Source organism: Erythrolamprus reginae, chromosome 9 (assembly GCF_031021105.1).
Source record: "Erythrolamprus reginae isolate rEryReg1 chromosome 9, rEryReg1.hap1, whole genome shotgun sequence".
NCBI classification, from domain to species: domain Eukaryota; kingdom Metazoa; phylum Chordata; class Lepidosauria; order Squamata; family Dipsadidae; genus Erythrolamprus; species Erythrolamprus reginae.
This window is the reverse complement of record NC_091958.1, coordinates 3499090-3513464: the sequence shown is the minus strand read 5'-3', so window position 1 is coordinate 3513464 and position 14375 is coordinate 3499090. Positions and strand designations below refer to the sequence as shown.

The following is a 14375-nucleotide window of genomic DNA, read 5'->3' as shown; positions in this document are numbered from 1 at the left end:
CATGAATAAAATGCAGTATTTTGTTAGTAACTAATATCAATCATCCAAAAAGTTGCAAAAGTTTTTTTTTCTAATTTTGTCATCCAGCTACATTCATTTTCTTTTAATTAAATTCCCTCCTCAAAAAAGTGCAACACCAATTATATTTCTAACTTATTAACCATTATGCCAAAGTGCTTCCTTCTTTCTTTATACATTTTTCTATAAGCCAAGAAAACCTTGTATAGCCAATCAGATGTTAACAAAAGAAAATTAAAACCAAAACATCAACATATATGAATTTCAGACTTTTCTCCCTCCCCCTCTAAATAGTACGTTCCCATTTTGTTTTTCACTTTAAAATAAGGTATGTGCAGTGTGCATAGGGATTTCTTCATAGGTTTTTTTTATAGTCCGGCCCTCCAACAGTCCGAGGGACAGTGAACTGGCCCCTTGTGTAAAATGTTTGGGGACCCCTGATCTACAGTATAGAGAAATATTTAGTGTCGTTTCAGCTTTTTATTTAGACATGGTTAACAGCAAGGTCCGAAAGATCTGAGGCTGGTTATACAGGGCATTATTTCAAACCTTCTCCCTCCGCTTTTCATTCTAACGCAACTGGGGTGACTCCACCGACAGGAAGAAAAACAACTATTCCAATTTCACCGTCCATCCCAAGTGTCGTGATTGTTTAAAAATAATAATAAATGGATCCTAGGGTTAAAGTGCCGCTCTTCAGCTGTAAGAATACCAGAGAACTGTCTTTCTCTTTCCACTATGCTCCATGAAGAATTATTCAGCAGAAATTTTCCAGAGAGAGAGAAAGGGGAAAAAAAGAAGATTGTTTTCCAAACAGCTGCTTCTGGCCCTATCAGCAGGGCGTCTTCTTAAAAGCCAAATTGTCACATTATCCCTGTGGCATTATCCCCATGCAACCCAGGAAATTTGCTTCTTACGTTTCTCTCACAGCAGACCCATAACTACCTATTAATAATAATAATAATTCATTAGATTTGTATGCCGCCCCTCTCCGAAGACTGGGATCAAGGGGAGAAGCAACCTGGAACTAAGAAGTAGTTTCTTGACAGCGAGAACAATTAATCAGTGGAGCGACTTCCATCCAGAGGTTGCGAATGCTCCAACACTGGAAGTTTTTAAGACATCTGACAACTATTTGTCTGAAGTTGTGCAGGTTTCCTGCCTAACCAGAGGGTTGGACTAGAACATGGGTAGGCAAAGTTGGCTCTTCTATAAGCAGTGGATTTCAATTCTCAGAATTCCTGAGCTTGCATGATTGGCACAAGTCATAGAAGAGCCAACTTTGCCTATCCCTGGACCAGACGATCTCCAAAGTCCCTTCCAATTCTGTTACTTTATTATATTCTAAGCTTCCTTTCCATACTTTTGTGGGATTGAGCCCAGAACATGACAAACCCTTCTATTCAGCCACTGTCCATGTACAAGGAAACAAACATACAGGCCGGAGGGCATAAAAGAACTAAGGACCCAAACTTGGAAGGAGGAACAGAGTCCCGAATCGAGGAAAATGTCTATTTCCACTCCAGCAAGATCTACACAATCGAGTGAAGGACCACCACTCTTTTTTTTTTTTTAATGCTATGAGCTCTGGTAAGTTTATTCTGCAGCATGAGGTGCTAGGCAGTAATGCTCTAATCCACTCATGTCCTCAACAGCTTAGTACTCCGAAAACGGAGAAACCTGAGAATTTTAGCATGTTTACAGCGATTGTCCACGTTTACCTTGAGCTAAAACTGTACATGTTTTTAAGGTTTTAGGATTGCAACCCCAGCGGTATTGACTTTAATTGCTGCAAACACTTACCACAATTCCATCTGAACTCTAGATTAAAATACTAGCCCTCCTCTATAGCTATTTCTAAAGCCATCAGAGCCATCATTTTATTTGGACACTGGCAGAACCAAAAGCACATTTTCAGCCGTGATTTCATAAAGTCACATTAGAACAGCTTCAATATTAGATGCACCTGTCATTTTGCAACTACCGAGATTTAAGGACAGAAGTCTATTGGTCATCCTTGAAAGAAAATGTGCATTTTATTATAAATCCAAGGAACTGGTCTTTATACTTAAAACTATCAAGTGTGTTGCTTCAAGGGTACCCACCCAATAACAAAATCTTGTTTCCAGGATTATTATTAACAATGTACTTTAAAATGATTAACTGTTTGATTTTTTTCAATTACCAACTTCCTCAATTCAATAACAGAAAACGAAGAAGAGTTACAGCTCAAAGGATCCGAAATGGATGGTTTCTTACGTTAATCTTATTACTAATAGAATAAGAAATCGGTAAATGACTCACAACACATTTTCATCCTTGTGCACAAAATAGGCTGACAGAAAGCACAACACTTTCTACCCACTATGTAAAAGAAATTGGGGGGGGGGGGGGGGACAGGAACCAGGAAAAGGGAAGTTATTACATCCAAATTCACAAAAGTCCACTTGTGTAGCATTAGCACTTTAGTTGACTCACCAAGATATCAAACTATGTTTCAATCATTGAAATTAGTAGAGAACATGTCAATTCCAAAAAGTGTGCGAAACTCACAAAGCACAAGAAGTCAGAATAGAAACTGTTCCAAATCTAGTTATACAAGATACATTAAGAACACAAGTTCTACAGCTGTAGAAAAAGGCTTTTGACACACTAGTTGTTGGGAAAAAAATAAAAGAAAACAAAAAAAAAATGGTGTCCGGAAACCAGTGTAGGCTTGTAAAAATGTCACTTTTCTGTGACCATCATAGATTATTGGCAGCCTGTTGACAGAAAGGCAGAACAATTAGTGAAGTGTCAGAAGAAAAACTAGTCACATTCTAAAGCAATGTCATTTGGCGGGACCCAGGAGAAGAGCTTTCTCTGTGGTGGCCCCGACCCTCTGGAACCAGCTCCCCCCAGATATCAGAGTTGCCCCCACCCTCCCTGCCTTTCGCAAGCTCCTTAAAACCCACTTCTGTCGTCAGGCATGGGGGAATTGAAATTTTCCCTTCCCCCTAGGCTTATAGAATTTATACATGGTATGCTTGTTTGTATGAGTGGTTCTTTAAATTGGGGTTTTTAGATTATTTTTAATATTAGATTTGTTCACATTGTCTTTTTATATTGTTGTTAGCCGCCCCAAGTCTTCAAAGAGGGGCGGCATACAAATCTAATAAACAAATAAATAAAGTGAAATTTTAAAAGGGTGTATTCTGCACATTCCTAAAAAGATGTAAGTGGGACATTTACCCTCATTCAGGCACCCAAAAAGCCGAGTATTTATTGACATGTCTAGACCAATTTTTGTTCACTTTTAAGTGTGCGCAATGCTCTACTTTTCCCTCCTCTTATAAGCAAATCAAACAAATAGATAACCCTTGACTTACGTTACGAGTATAATTGAGTCTAGCAATTATGGTCATGGTTGTGACGGCTTGTAAAGTTATGTCCTGACTGGATGTATTTTTACCATCTTTTCTGTAACACCACCGTCCTTAAATGAAACCATTTGCAAGGTGTTGCAAATCGCCATAAATGAAGGCCAATTGTTGAACACCCAAAATGTAGTCAGTCATATGACCACAGGGGAGGAGGGGGCAACGTCATAACTTTGAAACCAGAGTGCAAGCTGCTTTTCTGGGGGGGAGGCTCTGTTGTAACTGACAGCTGTAAGTTGAGGACTATCTGTGTTATATCAAATGTAGGCTGAGAATCTATATATTTATTAAGTTTGGGCAGCAGCCAAAAAAGCCAATGCTATCCTAAATTGCATTATCAGAGGGGTACAATCAAGATCAAGTGAGGCACTAATACCACTCTGTAAAGCTTTAGTAAGACCACACCTAAGAATACTGCATCTAATTTTGGTCACCACGCTAAAAAGGATATTGAGACTCTAGAAAGAGTGTAGCGAACAACAACCAAGATGATTAGGGGACTGGAGGCTAAAACATACAATAATAGATGCAGGAACTAGGCATGTTTGGTCTAGTGAAGAGAAGGGCCAGGAGACAAATGATAGCAGTCTTCCAAAATTTGAAGTGCTGCCATAGAGAGGAAGGGGTCAAGCTATTTTACAAGGCACCTGAAGGCCAGACAAGGAATAATGGATAGAAACTGATAGGAGAAATTTAACTGAGAAATAAGGAGACATTTTCTGACAGCGAGAGCAATGAACTCATGGAATATCTTGCCTTTGGAAGTTGTGGGAGCTTCACCACTTTCTAGGACTGCAATTTGTCAGAAATGATGTAGGGTCTCCTGCTTAGGCAGGAGGGTTGGACTAGATGACCTACAAAGCCCATTCTAACCCCGTTAATCTGTTAATGTGACTCCGGGCAGCTTGCAAAGTAGGTGAAAACTAATTTGGAAGAGTGGTGATCCCAACCCAGCAGCTGAGAGCCATCTCAGTCCTCCCACCCCATTTAATCTGCAGGAACCTCCAATCATTCCAAACTCCAAACTCACTTGAAGTCTTGATGACCGCCTTGTTTTCTCCTCCTTCCACCTCCTCCACTCCGGCCTGGGTCATGAGATCTGCAATGTTCTTCTCCAGGTCGTCGATGCGGCAGCTCATGTCATCAAGTGAACCCGGGTTAAGGGAAAAACCACCTAGGTCAGAGGTCTTCAAACTTGGCAACATTTAAGACTTGTGGACTTTGGAGGATTCTGGGAGTTGAAGTCCACAAGCCTTAAAGTGGCCAAGTTTGAGGAACTCTGACCTAGAGAAATGCAACTGAAGGGAAACACATACACCCGTTTGGATCCAAGATCACAGCATCCCCCCCGCCCAGATAACATGACTGCTATTTTGGCAAATCAATGGGGAAGGTGGCAGGAAGTCACAAGTCATACGACATTGCACAGTGATCCGCTTAACAACCGCAAGCAGAAGTGACACAGAAAGACAATATGGTCATGACCTCACACTTTTAATGACCACACTGCTTCGTGATGGATTTGCAACTTTTAAGCGAGGACCACCTGTACATATCCAGTGGTACCTCTACCTAAGAACGCCTCTATTAACTTTTCTAGATAAGAACCGGGTGTTCAAGATTTTTTTGCCTCTTCTTAAGAACCATTTTCTACTTAAGAACCTGAGCCTGGAAAAAATTCCCAGAAATTTGAGAGCAGGACGAAGGCCCAGCCAGCTTCTTGCCATTCTCCCTGGGTTTCTCTCTCTGGCACAGTGTATGGGAGGCACGTGCTCCTTCTCGCCACTTCAGAGTCCCTCTTTCTTTTATTTAAGCCTTTTTAAGTTTTGGATTTTTTTGATTCTCCACACCTCACCTTCTTCCTTCGGCAGCAACTGTCCTCCTCCTCCTCTTCTTCCTTCTCCTTCCACCCAAATTCCAAGCTTTTATTTCTTTCCTAATGGGTTTGCATGCATTATTTGCTTTTACACTGATTCCTATGGGAAAAATTGCTTCTACTTACAAACTTTTCTACTTAAGAACCTGGTCACAGAACAAATTGCGTTCTTAAGTAGAGGCACCACTATATATAGCAAGCTTGTTTGGTTTACAGTTTAAAGGGAGAAAGTGTCCTGCATTTGTCCGAAAGGTGCTTTTTTTCCCCCCCCAGGAAGGACTTTCTTTGTTTTTCCTTGAAGACATTTTGCTTCTCATCCAAGGAGCTTCTTCAGCTCTGCATCAGTGGGGTCTGGGCCCAAGGAAACTATGCGGTGAAAATCTTCCCGGTCTTGGCTTCCTCTTATTTCCAACGCTCAAAGGATATTCCTGCCAATGATTTGGTCCGACATGATCTGGAACTTGTCCTGCATTTGCTGCAGGAGGGTCTGCACCTGATTGGGGGGGGGGGGGGGGGGGAGAGATGAATTTGGTTTTTAAAAAAGAGGGTACCTTCAAACACGCACGTACACATTATTATTATTATTATTATTATTATTATTATTATTATTATTATTATTATTATTAATTAGACTTGTATGCTGCCCCTCTCTGAAGACCCGGAGTAGCTCACAACATGCAATACAAACAATATGTATACAAATCTAATAGTTAAAAACAGTAAACTAAAATCCCATTATGTAAAAAACAGTCAGTCTACTCAATCACATCCACACGTAACACATACCAAAATCGTGTTGTGATTGATATATGTGAGGGTATGACTGTATTGATTAGTTTAATGGGGGTTTTACTGGTATTCATAATTGAAGTATTGATTAGTTTAAGGGGTTTTTATTGCTATCAATATTTGACTTTAACCTTTTACTATATTGTTTTATTGTTGTAAGCCGTCCTGAGGGATTGGGTGGCATATAAGAGAAAAGAAGGAAGGGAACGAAAGAAAGGAGGGAGAGAAGGAGGGAGAGAGAGAAGGAGGGAGAGAGAGAAGGAAGGTCAGAAATGAGGAAAGCAAAAAGGAAAGAAGGGGAGAAAGAAGGAAGGAAGGTAAATAGGTAGGGAAGGAGGGAGGAAGGGGGAAGGAAGGAAGGGGGAGGGAAGGGGGGAAGGGGGAGGGAGGGAAGGAAGGGGGGAAGGAGGAAGGGAGGAAGGAGGGAAGGAAAGAAAGGAGAGAAGGAAGGAAAGAAGAAAGGAAGGAAGGAGGGAGGGAATGTAAAATGTTCCCAATTAATCTGGACTCTGGGCTTTGGCCTGACTCAGCATGGCTCTTCTCATGTTCTAATCGCTTCCCATGCAAATGGTAGGCCTGACCCAAACTCTGGGTCAAAAAAAAAGAAAAAGAAAGCCCCTTCCCAGGCGAAGGACAACCTGGAAGAAAGCCGAGGGCCGCATTTGCATAACCCGCATCACCAGAGGAGGCTGTTAACCAGAGTTGCTCGTATGAACGCAAAACCCTGGCTAAAGGTAAACGGCCTTTAGAGCATCCCCCTCCTCCGTTTCCACGGCAACAGACAAAGCCCCCCCCCTCCGAAGCGCATCGCCACCTGCCGTATCCAGGGCGACCCCCAACGGCCGCGCCCGGTTCCCTAGCAACGCTGCCACCGCCCTCTCCGGTCTCCATGGCAACTCCTCCCTCGCCCTCCTCTCTCTCTCCCCATGCGCTCCGCTTTTCCGCCCCCGCCGAGGCCGCTCACCACTGCCGTGAGGTCCTGCACGGTCTTGGGGTCCGTCTCCGCCATGTCGGTCCACTACGGCTACCTCGCCTCCCGGTCACCGTCAAAGCCCGACTCCCAGGCGCCTCTGGCCTCCTCTGCGAGAACGCAGGCCCGACCTCTCGCCAAGTCTCGCGAGAACGAGGGAGCGAGAGTTGGATTGTGGGAAATGGTGTTTTCTCCGGTCGGGGACGCTCATAGGCCTTTGCGGCTTTTTTTCCCCACTGACCCCGGGGAGAGGAGGGTAAGGACCTGAAAACCCCGCGCCGCTGTGCCTTCTGGGGATGATGGGAATTGTATTCCCAGCGAGAAGGTTCCACCTTGGACCAATCGGCGGGGGGCGCTCTAGCCCTTTGCGTTTCTATTGCACTGGGGCAATGACCGGAAGGGTCCTTTCAGTAGTTCGACTGGGACTGGGAGTACTTGGCATGTCAGCAGTGCGTGTCACGTGAGTAGACAGTGGAGCATTCTGGGAAATGCAGTTTCCGTTTGGGCACAGTGCATTTCCCTCCCATCAATTTAATTTAATTTAATTTATTGGATTTCTGAGCCGCCCAACTCCTTTCGGACTCTTGGCGGCTTGCTCAAAGTTGAGCAAGGATGTTGGAAAGAGGAATGTTGGACTACAATGACCATAGTGCTCTGCCAAGAGGGTTTTCGGGGGGACGGGGTACCCTGTTGTCCTAGAGTTCCAAGCAGAATAGTTGCTTTGGACTACAGCTCCCATCAATCTCAGTCCACATGGAAAGATAATGGGATTATGGGTATTGTAGTCCACCGCCTTTTCCCTTCCAGGCTGTAACCCAATCTTGAACAATTTTATAAAGGAAAGAGTTTGCCTGGTTGAATTAGTTTGGCAATAAATTTAAATATAAAAAGGCATTCTCTCTTTGTGTGTGTTTATGTGTGTGTGTGTGTTATATATATATATATATAAAGCTCAACTAATAAACTTTCAAACTTTGATGCTTGAAAGCAGTCCATGTAGAATAGAATAGAATAGAATAGAATAGATAGAATAGAACAGAATATAGAATAGGAAATAGGAAAAAATAGGAAATAAGAATAGAATAGAATAGAATTCTTTATTGGCCAAGTGTGATTGGACACACAAGGAATTTGTGTTTGGTGCAGATGCTCTCAGTAGACATAAAAGAAAATATAGATTTATCAAGAATCATGATGTTCAACAATGATCGTCATAGGGGTCAAATAAGCAATGAGGAAACAATATTAATAAAAATCTGAAGGATACAAGCAACAAGTTTACAGTCATACAGTCATAAGTTAGAGGAAATGAGTGATAGAAATGATGAGAAAAAAACTAGTAGTAATAATAGTGCATTTAAATTAAATTTAAATACAAAAAGGCATTCTCTCTCTCTCATTCTGTGTGTGTGTGTGTGTTTATGTGTAATGCTCAACTAATAAACTTTCAAACTGGTGCTTGAAAGCAGTCCATGTTTATTAGACTAGACCACACAAAGTTTAAACACATCATTCTATTGTATATTTTGAAGACAAACATGGACGCACAAAGAAGCAATTGCAGTGGAAGAATTTGGGGAAAAGATTACGCAGAGATTGGCATAAAACTATTCTGAATACATATTTCTTAGGCTTTTTTTCTCTCTCTACAACCCTTCCCATTTTAAAAAATTACGAAGGGCCCTAAAAGGGAGCTGTTTTTAAATGGGTTTTATTTATCAACATTTAGCATACTAAAAATGAAAACTGTTAAAATGTGGTCACTTCTTGTTTGCTTTTTATAAAATGCAGTTACTTCCATTTCCTTTGGCTGGTGTTATGCCCAAAGAAAACATTCATTATTATTATTATTATTATTATTATTATTATTATTATTATTATTATTATTATTTTATTTTTTTTAATTGGATTTGTATGCCGCCCCTCTCCGCAGACTCGGGGCGGCTAACAACAGCAACAAAAACAGCATGTAAATCCAATCCTAAAAATATCTAAAAAAAACCCTTATTTGTAAAACCAAACATACATACAAACAAGCATACCATGCATAAATTGTAAAGGCTTAGGGGGAAAGAATATCTCGGTTCCCCCATGCCTGACAGCTGAGATGGGTTTTTTAGGAGCTTACGAAAGGCGAGGAGGGTGGGGGCAATTCTAATCTCTGGGGGGAGTTGGTTCCAGAGGGTCGGGGCCGCCACAGAGAAGGCTCTTTCCCTGGGCCCCGCCAAATGACATTGTTTTGTTGACGGGACCTGGAGAAGGCCAACTCTGTGGGACCTAACCGGTCGCTGGGATTCGTGCGGCAGAAGGCGGTCTCGTAGATACCCTGGTCCGGTGCCATGGAGGGCTTTATAGGTGATGACCAACACTTTGAATTGTGACCTTGATTTAAGACTATATTGTACGCACTGTTTCTCCATGACATCATCTTGGAAATAATAAACCAGAAGAACAATTGATCGAACATTGCATCCTGTTGAAATTTGGGGAATAGTCCAAATTCACAAATCTTGAATGCACCCTAGATTGCCACAGTATTCTAATTTTATGTTATTTTATGTTATTTGTTAAATGTATATGACACCCGCCTCGCTCTGCGAAGCGGCAATGGACTCCAGCTTGGTGTTTATGATGCTGACCGCTTAGATTTTTGCACAAGCGTGCATTAACCAAGCCGATCGTGGTTTATTCACTAAACTCTGGTCAAGAAAAACATGACTTTGAGAAAGTGTGAAGCCAGTCCTTTTCTACGAGTAACGTAAGTTTAGTACGCTCTGGAAACGTTTTCATTTACTCTGTGCTACACCAAGATATCGGAGCAAAGGTGTGTTTGTTTCTTAAGAATTGTAGGTAGAAAATGATCATTAACTGCACTCCGCAGAATTCAGAGGTGGGATTCAGCAGATTCTGACCAGTTCTGGGGAACCGGTAGCGAAAATTTTGAGTAGTTTAGAGCAGTGTTTCCCAACCTTGGCAAACTTGAAGATATTTGGACTTCAACTGCCAGAATTCGGATGCTGGCTGGGGAATTCTGGGAGTTGAAGTCCAAATATCTTCAAGTTGCCAAGGTTGGGAAACACTGGTTTAGAGACCAGTTAAATGCCCTCTGATTAGCCCTGCCCCATCTATTCTCTGCCTCCCGAGTCCCAGCTGATCGGGAGGAAATGGCGAGGAGGAGGAAGAGGACGATGACAACGTCTTTGAGGTCCTTGGTGCTCTCTGAGCTTGGTTGTTTCCTTGTAGACATTTCATAACCGAACTACGGAACATCATCAATGCTAGAAGGGGGGTAGGAGGAGGAGGAGGAGGAGGAGGAGGAGAACTTTGGGGTCCTTGGTTGTTCCCTTGCAAACATTTCATGACCCAACTACATAACATCATCAGTGGTGGAGGAGGAGGAGGACTTTGGGGTCCTTGGTTGTTCCCTTGCAAACGTTTCATGACCCAACTAGGGAACATCAGGCGTGCTAGAAGAGAGGGGAGTTGCTGTCTGTTTCTACACAATGCCATATCAGCATTGGTGGGTTGATGGTTAGGAAAAGAAGGAGCATAACTCCATGCCTGGAGACCCAGATTTGTTCGGGGCAAAGTTTCACACCAAGATCAAAACGTTTGGGAGAAACATCAACCAACGGGATATCATTACGAATCAACAGGTCCCAGCAATCTGGACTTGGGTCTTTAGCAAACGTACAGCCTCAAAATGAGAAAAGGGAAGGGGGGGGGGGGGAAAGAGGTTGGAGGAAAGCCAAAAATAATTTGACGAAAGCCAAAAAATAATTAATTGGCTGTGTGTAACAGACTGGGAAACAGCCGGCTTGCCCTATGGATAATGTGTTTGGAAAGCAAGCGTCTGGATTTTTTCGTTTTAGTCCTGCTGAGCGGGTTGAAACTAACGAACATCGAAATCCGACTTGCTTCATTACAGCTTTGTCTCCCTCCTCCCCCCCCTTCCTCCCCCCTGTGATGGATGGCAAGGTTAGGGGATGCCATGAGAAGTTATTGGAGCGGAGAAAGTTTTCTCATGCTTAATGACATCAAGCAGAATGGAGACCACGACAGCCGACTAATTACAGGGAGGCAAAGTCTCAGGCCCAGGGAAGCTCTTCCGGATGACTTCGCTCATCAGGGCCCCGGAAAAGTGGAGAGCCCCCCCCCCCCCTGAGGTCGGTTACAAGGCTCTTTTCCACCATGAAGGTGTGATTGGGGTCGGGGCGTGGAGCTGATTTCAACACACACACACACACACACACACAAAGATGCTGAAAGGGTCGGCTTGCAGGGGTGTGAGGAGGAGATAAACACCTTTGGAAATGCGCATATTTTGGAAAGCAGCAGGAGGAAGTAGACGTTTTGCAAGAAATAGTACAGAAAATTCAGGGGGGGTTGTGTATCTTTTAGCCAAAGATATCAAAGTTGAGATGGGCAGCCTGCTAAGAGTTGTCTGCTTATCTATCTACTTATTCTCTCTCTCTCTCTCTCTCTCTCTCTATATATATATATATATATATATATATATATATATATATATATATATGTGTGTGTGTGTGTGTGTGTGTGTGTGTGTGTGTGTGTGTGTGTGTGTAATGTTTTTTTTTGCTGACATAAAAAAACATATATATATATATATATATATATATATATATATATATATATATATATATAATTTATCATCTATCTCCTTATCTATCTCTCCCTCCCCATCCCTTTATCTGTCCTTCCATTTCTCTATCTATCTATCTATCTATCTATCTATCTATCTATCTATCTATCATCTATCATCTTATCTCCTTATCTATCCCTCCCTCCCCATCTCTCTATCTATCCCTCCATTTTTCTATCATCTGTCTGACTGACTGACTGACCGTCCATCCATCCATCCATCCATCCATCCATCCATCCATCCATCTATCTATCTATCTATCTATCTATCTATCTATCTATCTATCTATCTATCTATCTATCGCTCTATCCTCATCCCTCTATTTATCCCTCCATTTCTCTATCACCTACCTACCTATCCATCCACCCACCCACCCACCCGAACCCACCCACCCACCCACCCATCTATCTATCTATCTATCTATCTATCTATCTATCTATCTATCTATCTATCTTTGTCCAATACTTACAAATGAAAACCTTCAACTAGAGTTTGGCAATTGATGCTATTTATTACCATTCTAAAAATGGGAAGTCTGCTCCAAATTAGATTCCTTTTAAATTTAGAGGGACAGCTGAATTAATGCATTTTAAAGTGAATTTCCGTGACTCGCTCCCAAAACTGGGGGCTGCAAAGTCAGTGGACTTTGGAAGGTGTCAGGATAATTCTAAAGCCTCAATCTCTGGTCTCCCTTCTCTGACAGCAATCAGCCCTGCCAAGAAGTATCTCCCCGATGTTTAATATTTGTAGTGAGATTGGGTTCCTGTGTCCCCGCTGCAGATCTGATTTCTCCCCGTATCTCTAAAGGTAAGTAGAGTCTTCAGAGAGGGGCGGCATACAAATCTAATAAATAAATAAAAATAAATAAATAAATAAGTAAGTAAGGACCCTGAATCTTAGGTCTATTTGCAGTGGGTGGTTTGCTGTACGACTCTCCACACTATCTGCAGAAGGCCTGATGTTTATGGAAACTTGGGAAGGGTGATTTCATGAGGGAGCAGATGAAGACACAAAGCATTCTTTTGAGAAGTTCAAGGCTATCCTATGTCCACCACCTGGGTGGAAGCGGAAGGAGGAGTTGCCATGCTGGCACAACCTGAGTGGGCAATGTGATAGGTTAATGGGCGGGGGGCAAGGCATGTGAACATTCAACTGAGTGGGAAGCTCAGATTTGGGTGCCAGGATGGCTCCGGAAATAAATTGGAACTTTGAGGAACGCCTTGACTTGGACTCGGATTTAAATTGGGATGTTACCTGGAACCTTGACAGACAGTTTCTGAGACCAAATCCAGGGAAATAGTCCACCTAGCATTTCTCTCATGAAAAAAGAGAAGGAAGGAAGGGAAGTTGAAATAGTGGGGAGGGAGGGAAGAAGGAAGGAAGGAGATAAAGGAAGTTGAAATAAGGGAAGGAAGAAAATAAGGAGAAGGGAGAAAGTTGAAATAAGAGGAAGGAAGGAAAAAAGAAGGAAGGAAGGAAGGAAGTTGAAATAAGGAAAGAAGGTAGGAAGTTGAAATAAGGAAGGAAGGGAGGGAGGGAGTTGAAATAAGGGAAGGAAGAAAAGAAGGAAGGAAGGAAGTTGAAATAAAGAAGGAAGGAAAGAAGGAAGGAAGTTGAAATAAGGAAGGGAGGGAGGGAGGAAGCTGAAATAAGGAAGGAAGGACACTGGTTGAGGGTGTCCATTCATCCTACTTGTGTCCTTGCTTGAGGCCATCATGAATCACAAATGATGGTTTGCCCATCGCTTTCATGAATGGATTCCTTCCCCTTTGCCTCCCGTGACATTTTTCCACAGCAAAATTAGATATGGGTGGTTGGGGTTTTTTTGGTAGTTCAAGATTAAAGGATGCCACAAACTGTGGAAGAGCAGGCTTTCCTTAAAGCAGCGAAAAATCCTGTTTCAAAACCCCACGAATTGCTATCATCCAAAGCCACAGACTCTCTTTTCTGGCCTTGGGGAAGAGCTGCAGAAGTGAACTCACGCTGTTCCTTCATCTGCAAGGGAACCCAGAGCCAGGATTTTTGCATTTCTGCACCATCTGCTAAGCAGGAATAAAACAAAGGATGCGATGTGCTCATCAAACCCCACAAAAATAGTCGAGCATAAATCAGGCATGAGGAGGGGGAGGGCAGCAGTTTAGACCCCTGTTTTGTTGGGAGAGGGTTTCTCATTGAGGCTCTCATCTCTCACCCAACAGGGTGGAGTGCAGGTTTAGCCATATAGATTGCAGGTGTTGGATTATTTGCAATGATGTGTTATTGGGAGTGGGGGGGGGGTTGGGGAGGGATATCTCACAAAGGCATGATTTATTTATTTAATTTGACTTCTATGCTGCCCAGTCCAGAAGGAATCAGGGCGGAGGGAGGGAGGAAGGAGGGAAGGAAAAAAGGAAGGAAGGAAATGAAAAAGGAGAAGGAAGGAGGGGAAGGTAGTTGAAATAAGAGGGAGGGAGGGAGGAATTAAATGAAAAAAGGAGAAGGAAGGAAAGGAAGGAAGTTGAAATAGTGGGGAGGGAGGGAGGGAAGAAGGAAGGAAGGAAGGAGATGAAGGAAGTTGAAATAAGGGAAGGAAGAAAATAAGGAGAAGGGAGAAAGTTGAAATAAGAGGAAGGAAGGAAGGAAGGAAGGAAGGAAGGAAGG

General features: G+C 42.7%; 1 protein-coding gene across 1 annotated transcript; it reads right to left on the bottom strand.

The window, feature by feature from the left end:
* Window positions 1-483: 483 nt before the first annotated feature.
* Window positions 484-7499, bottom strand: HSBP1 (heat shock factor binding protein 1). Its single transcript, XM_070761894.1, has 4 exons — window positions 7067-7499; window positions 5740-5806; window positions 4468-4584; window positions 484-2780 (listed from the first exon to the last, which is right to left on the bottom strand). The coding sequence occupies exons 1-4, from the start codon at window positions 7109-7111 to the stop codon at window positions 2770-2772; spliced, it is 240 nt and encodes a 79-aa protein (XP_070617995.1). The 5' UTR covers window positions 7112-7499; the 3' UTR covers window positions 484-2769.
* Between the last annotated feature and the right edge of the window lie 6876 nt (window positions 7500-14375).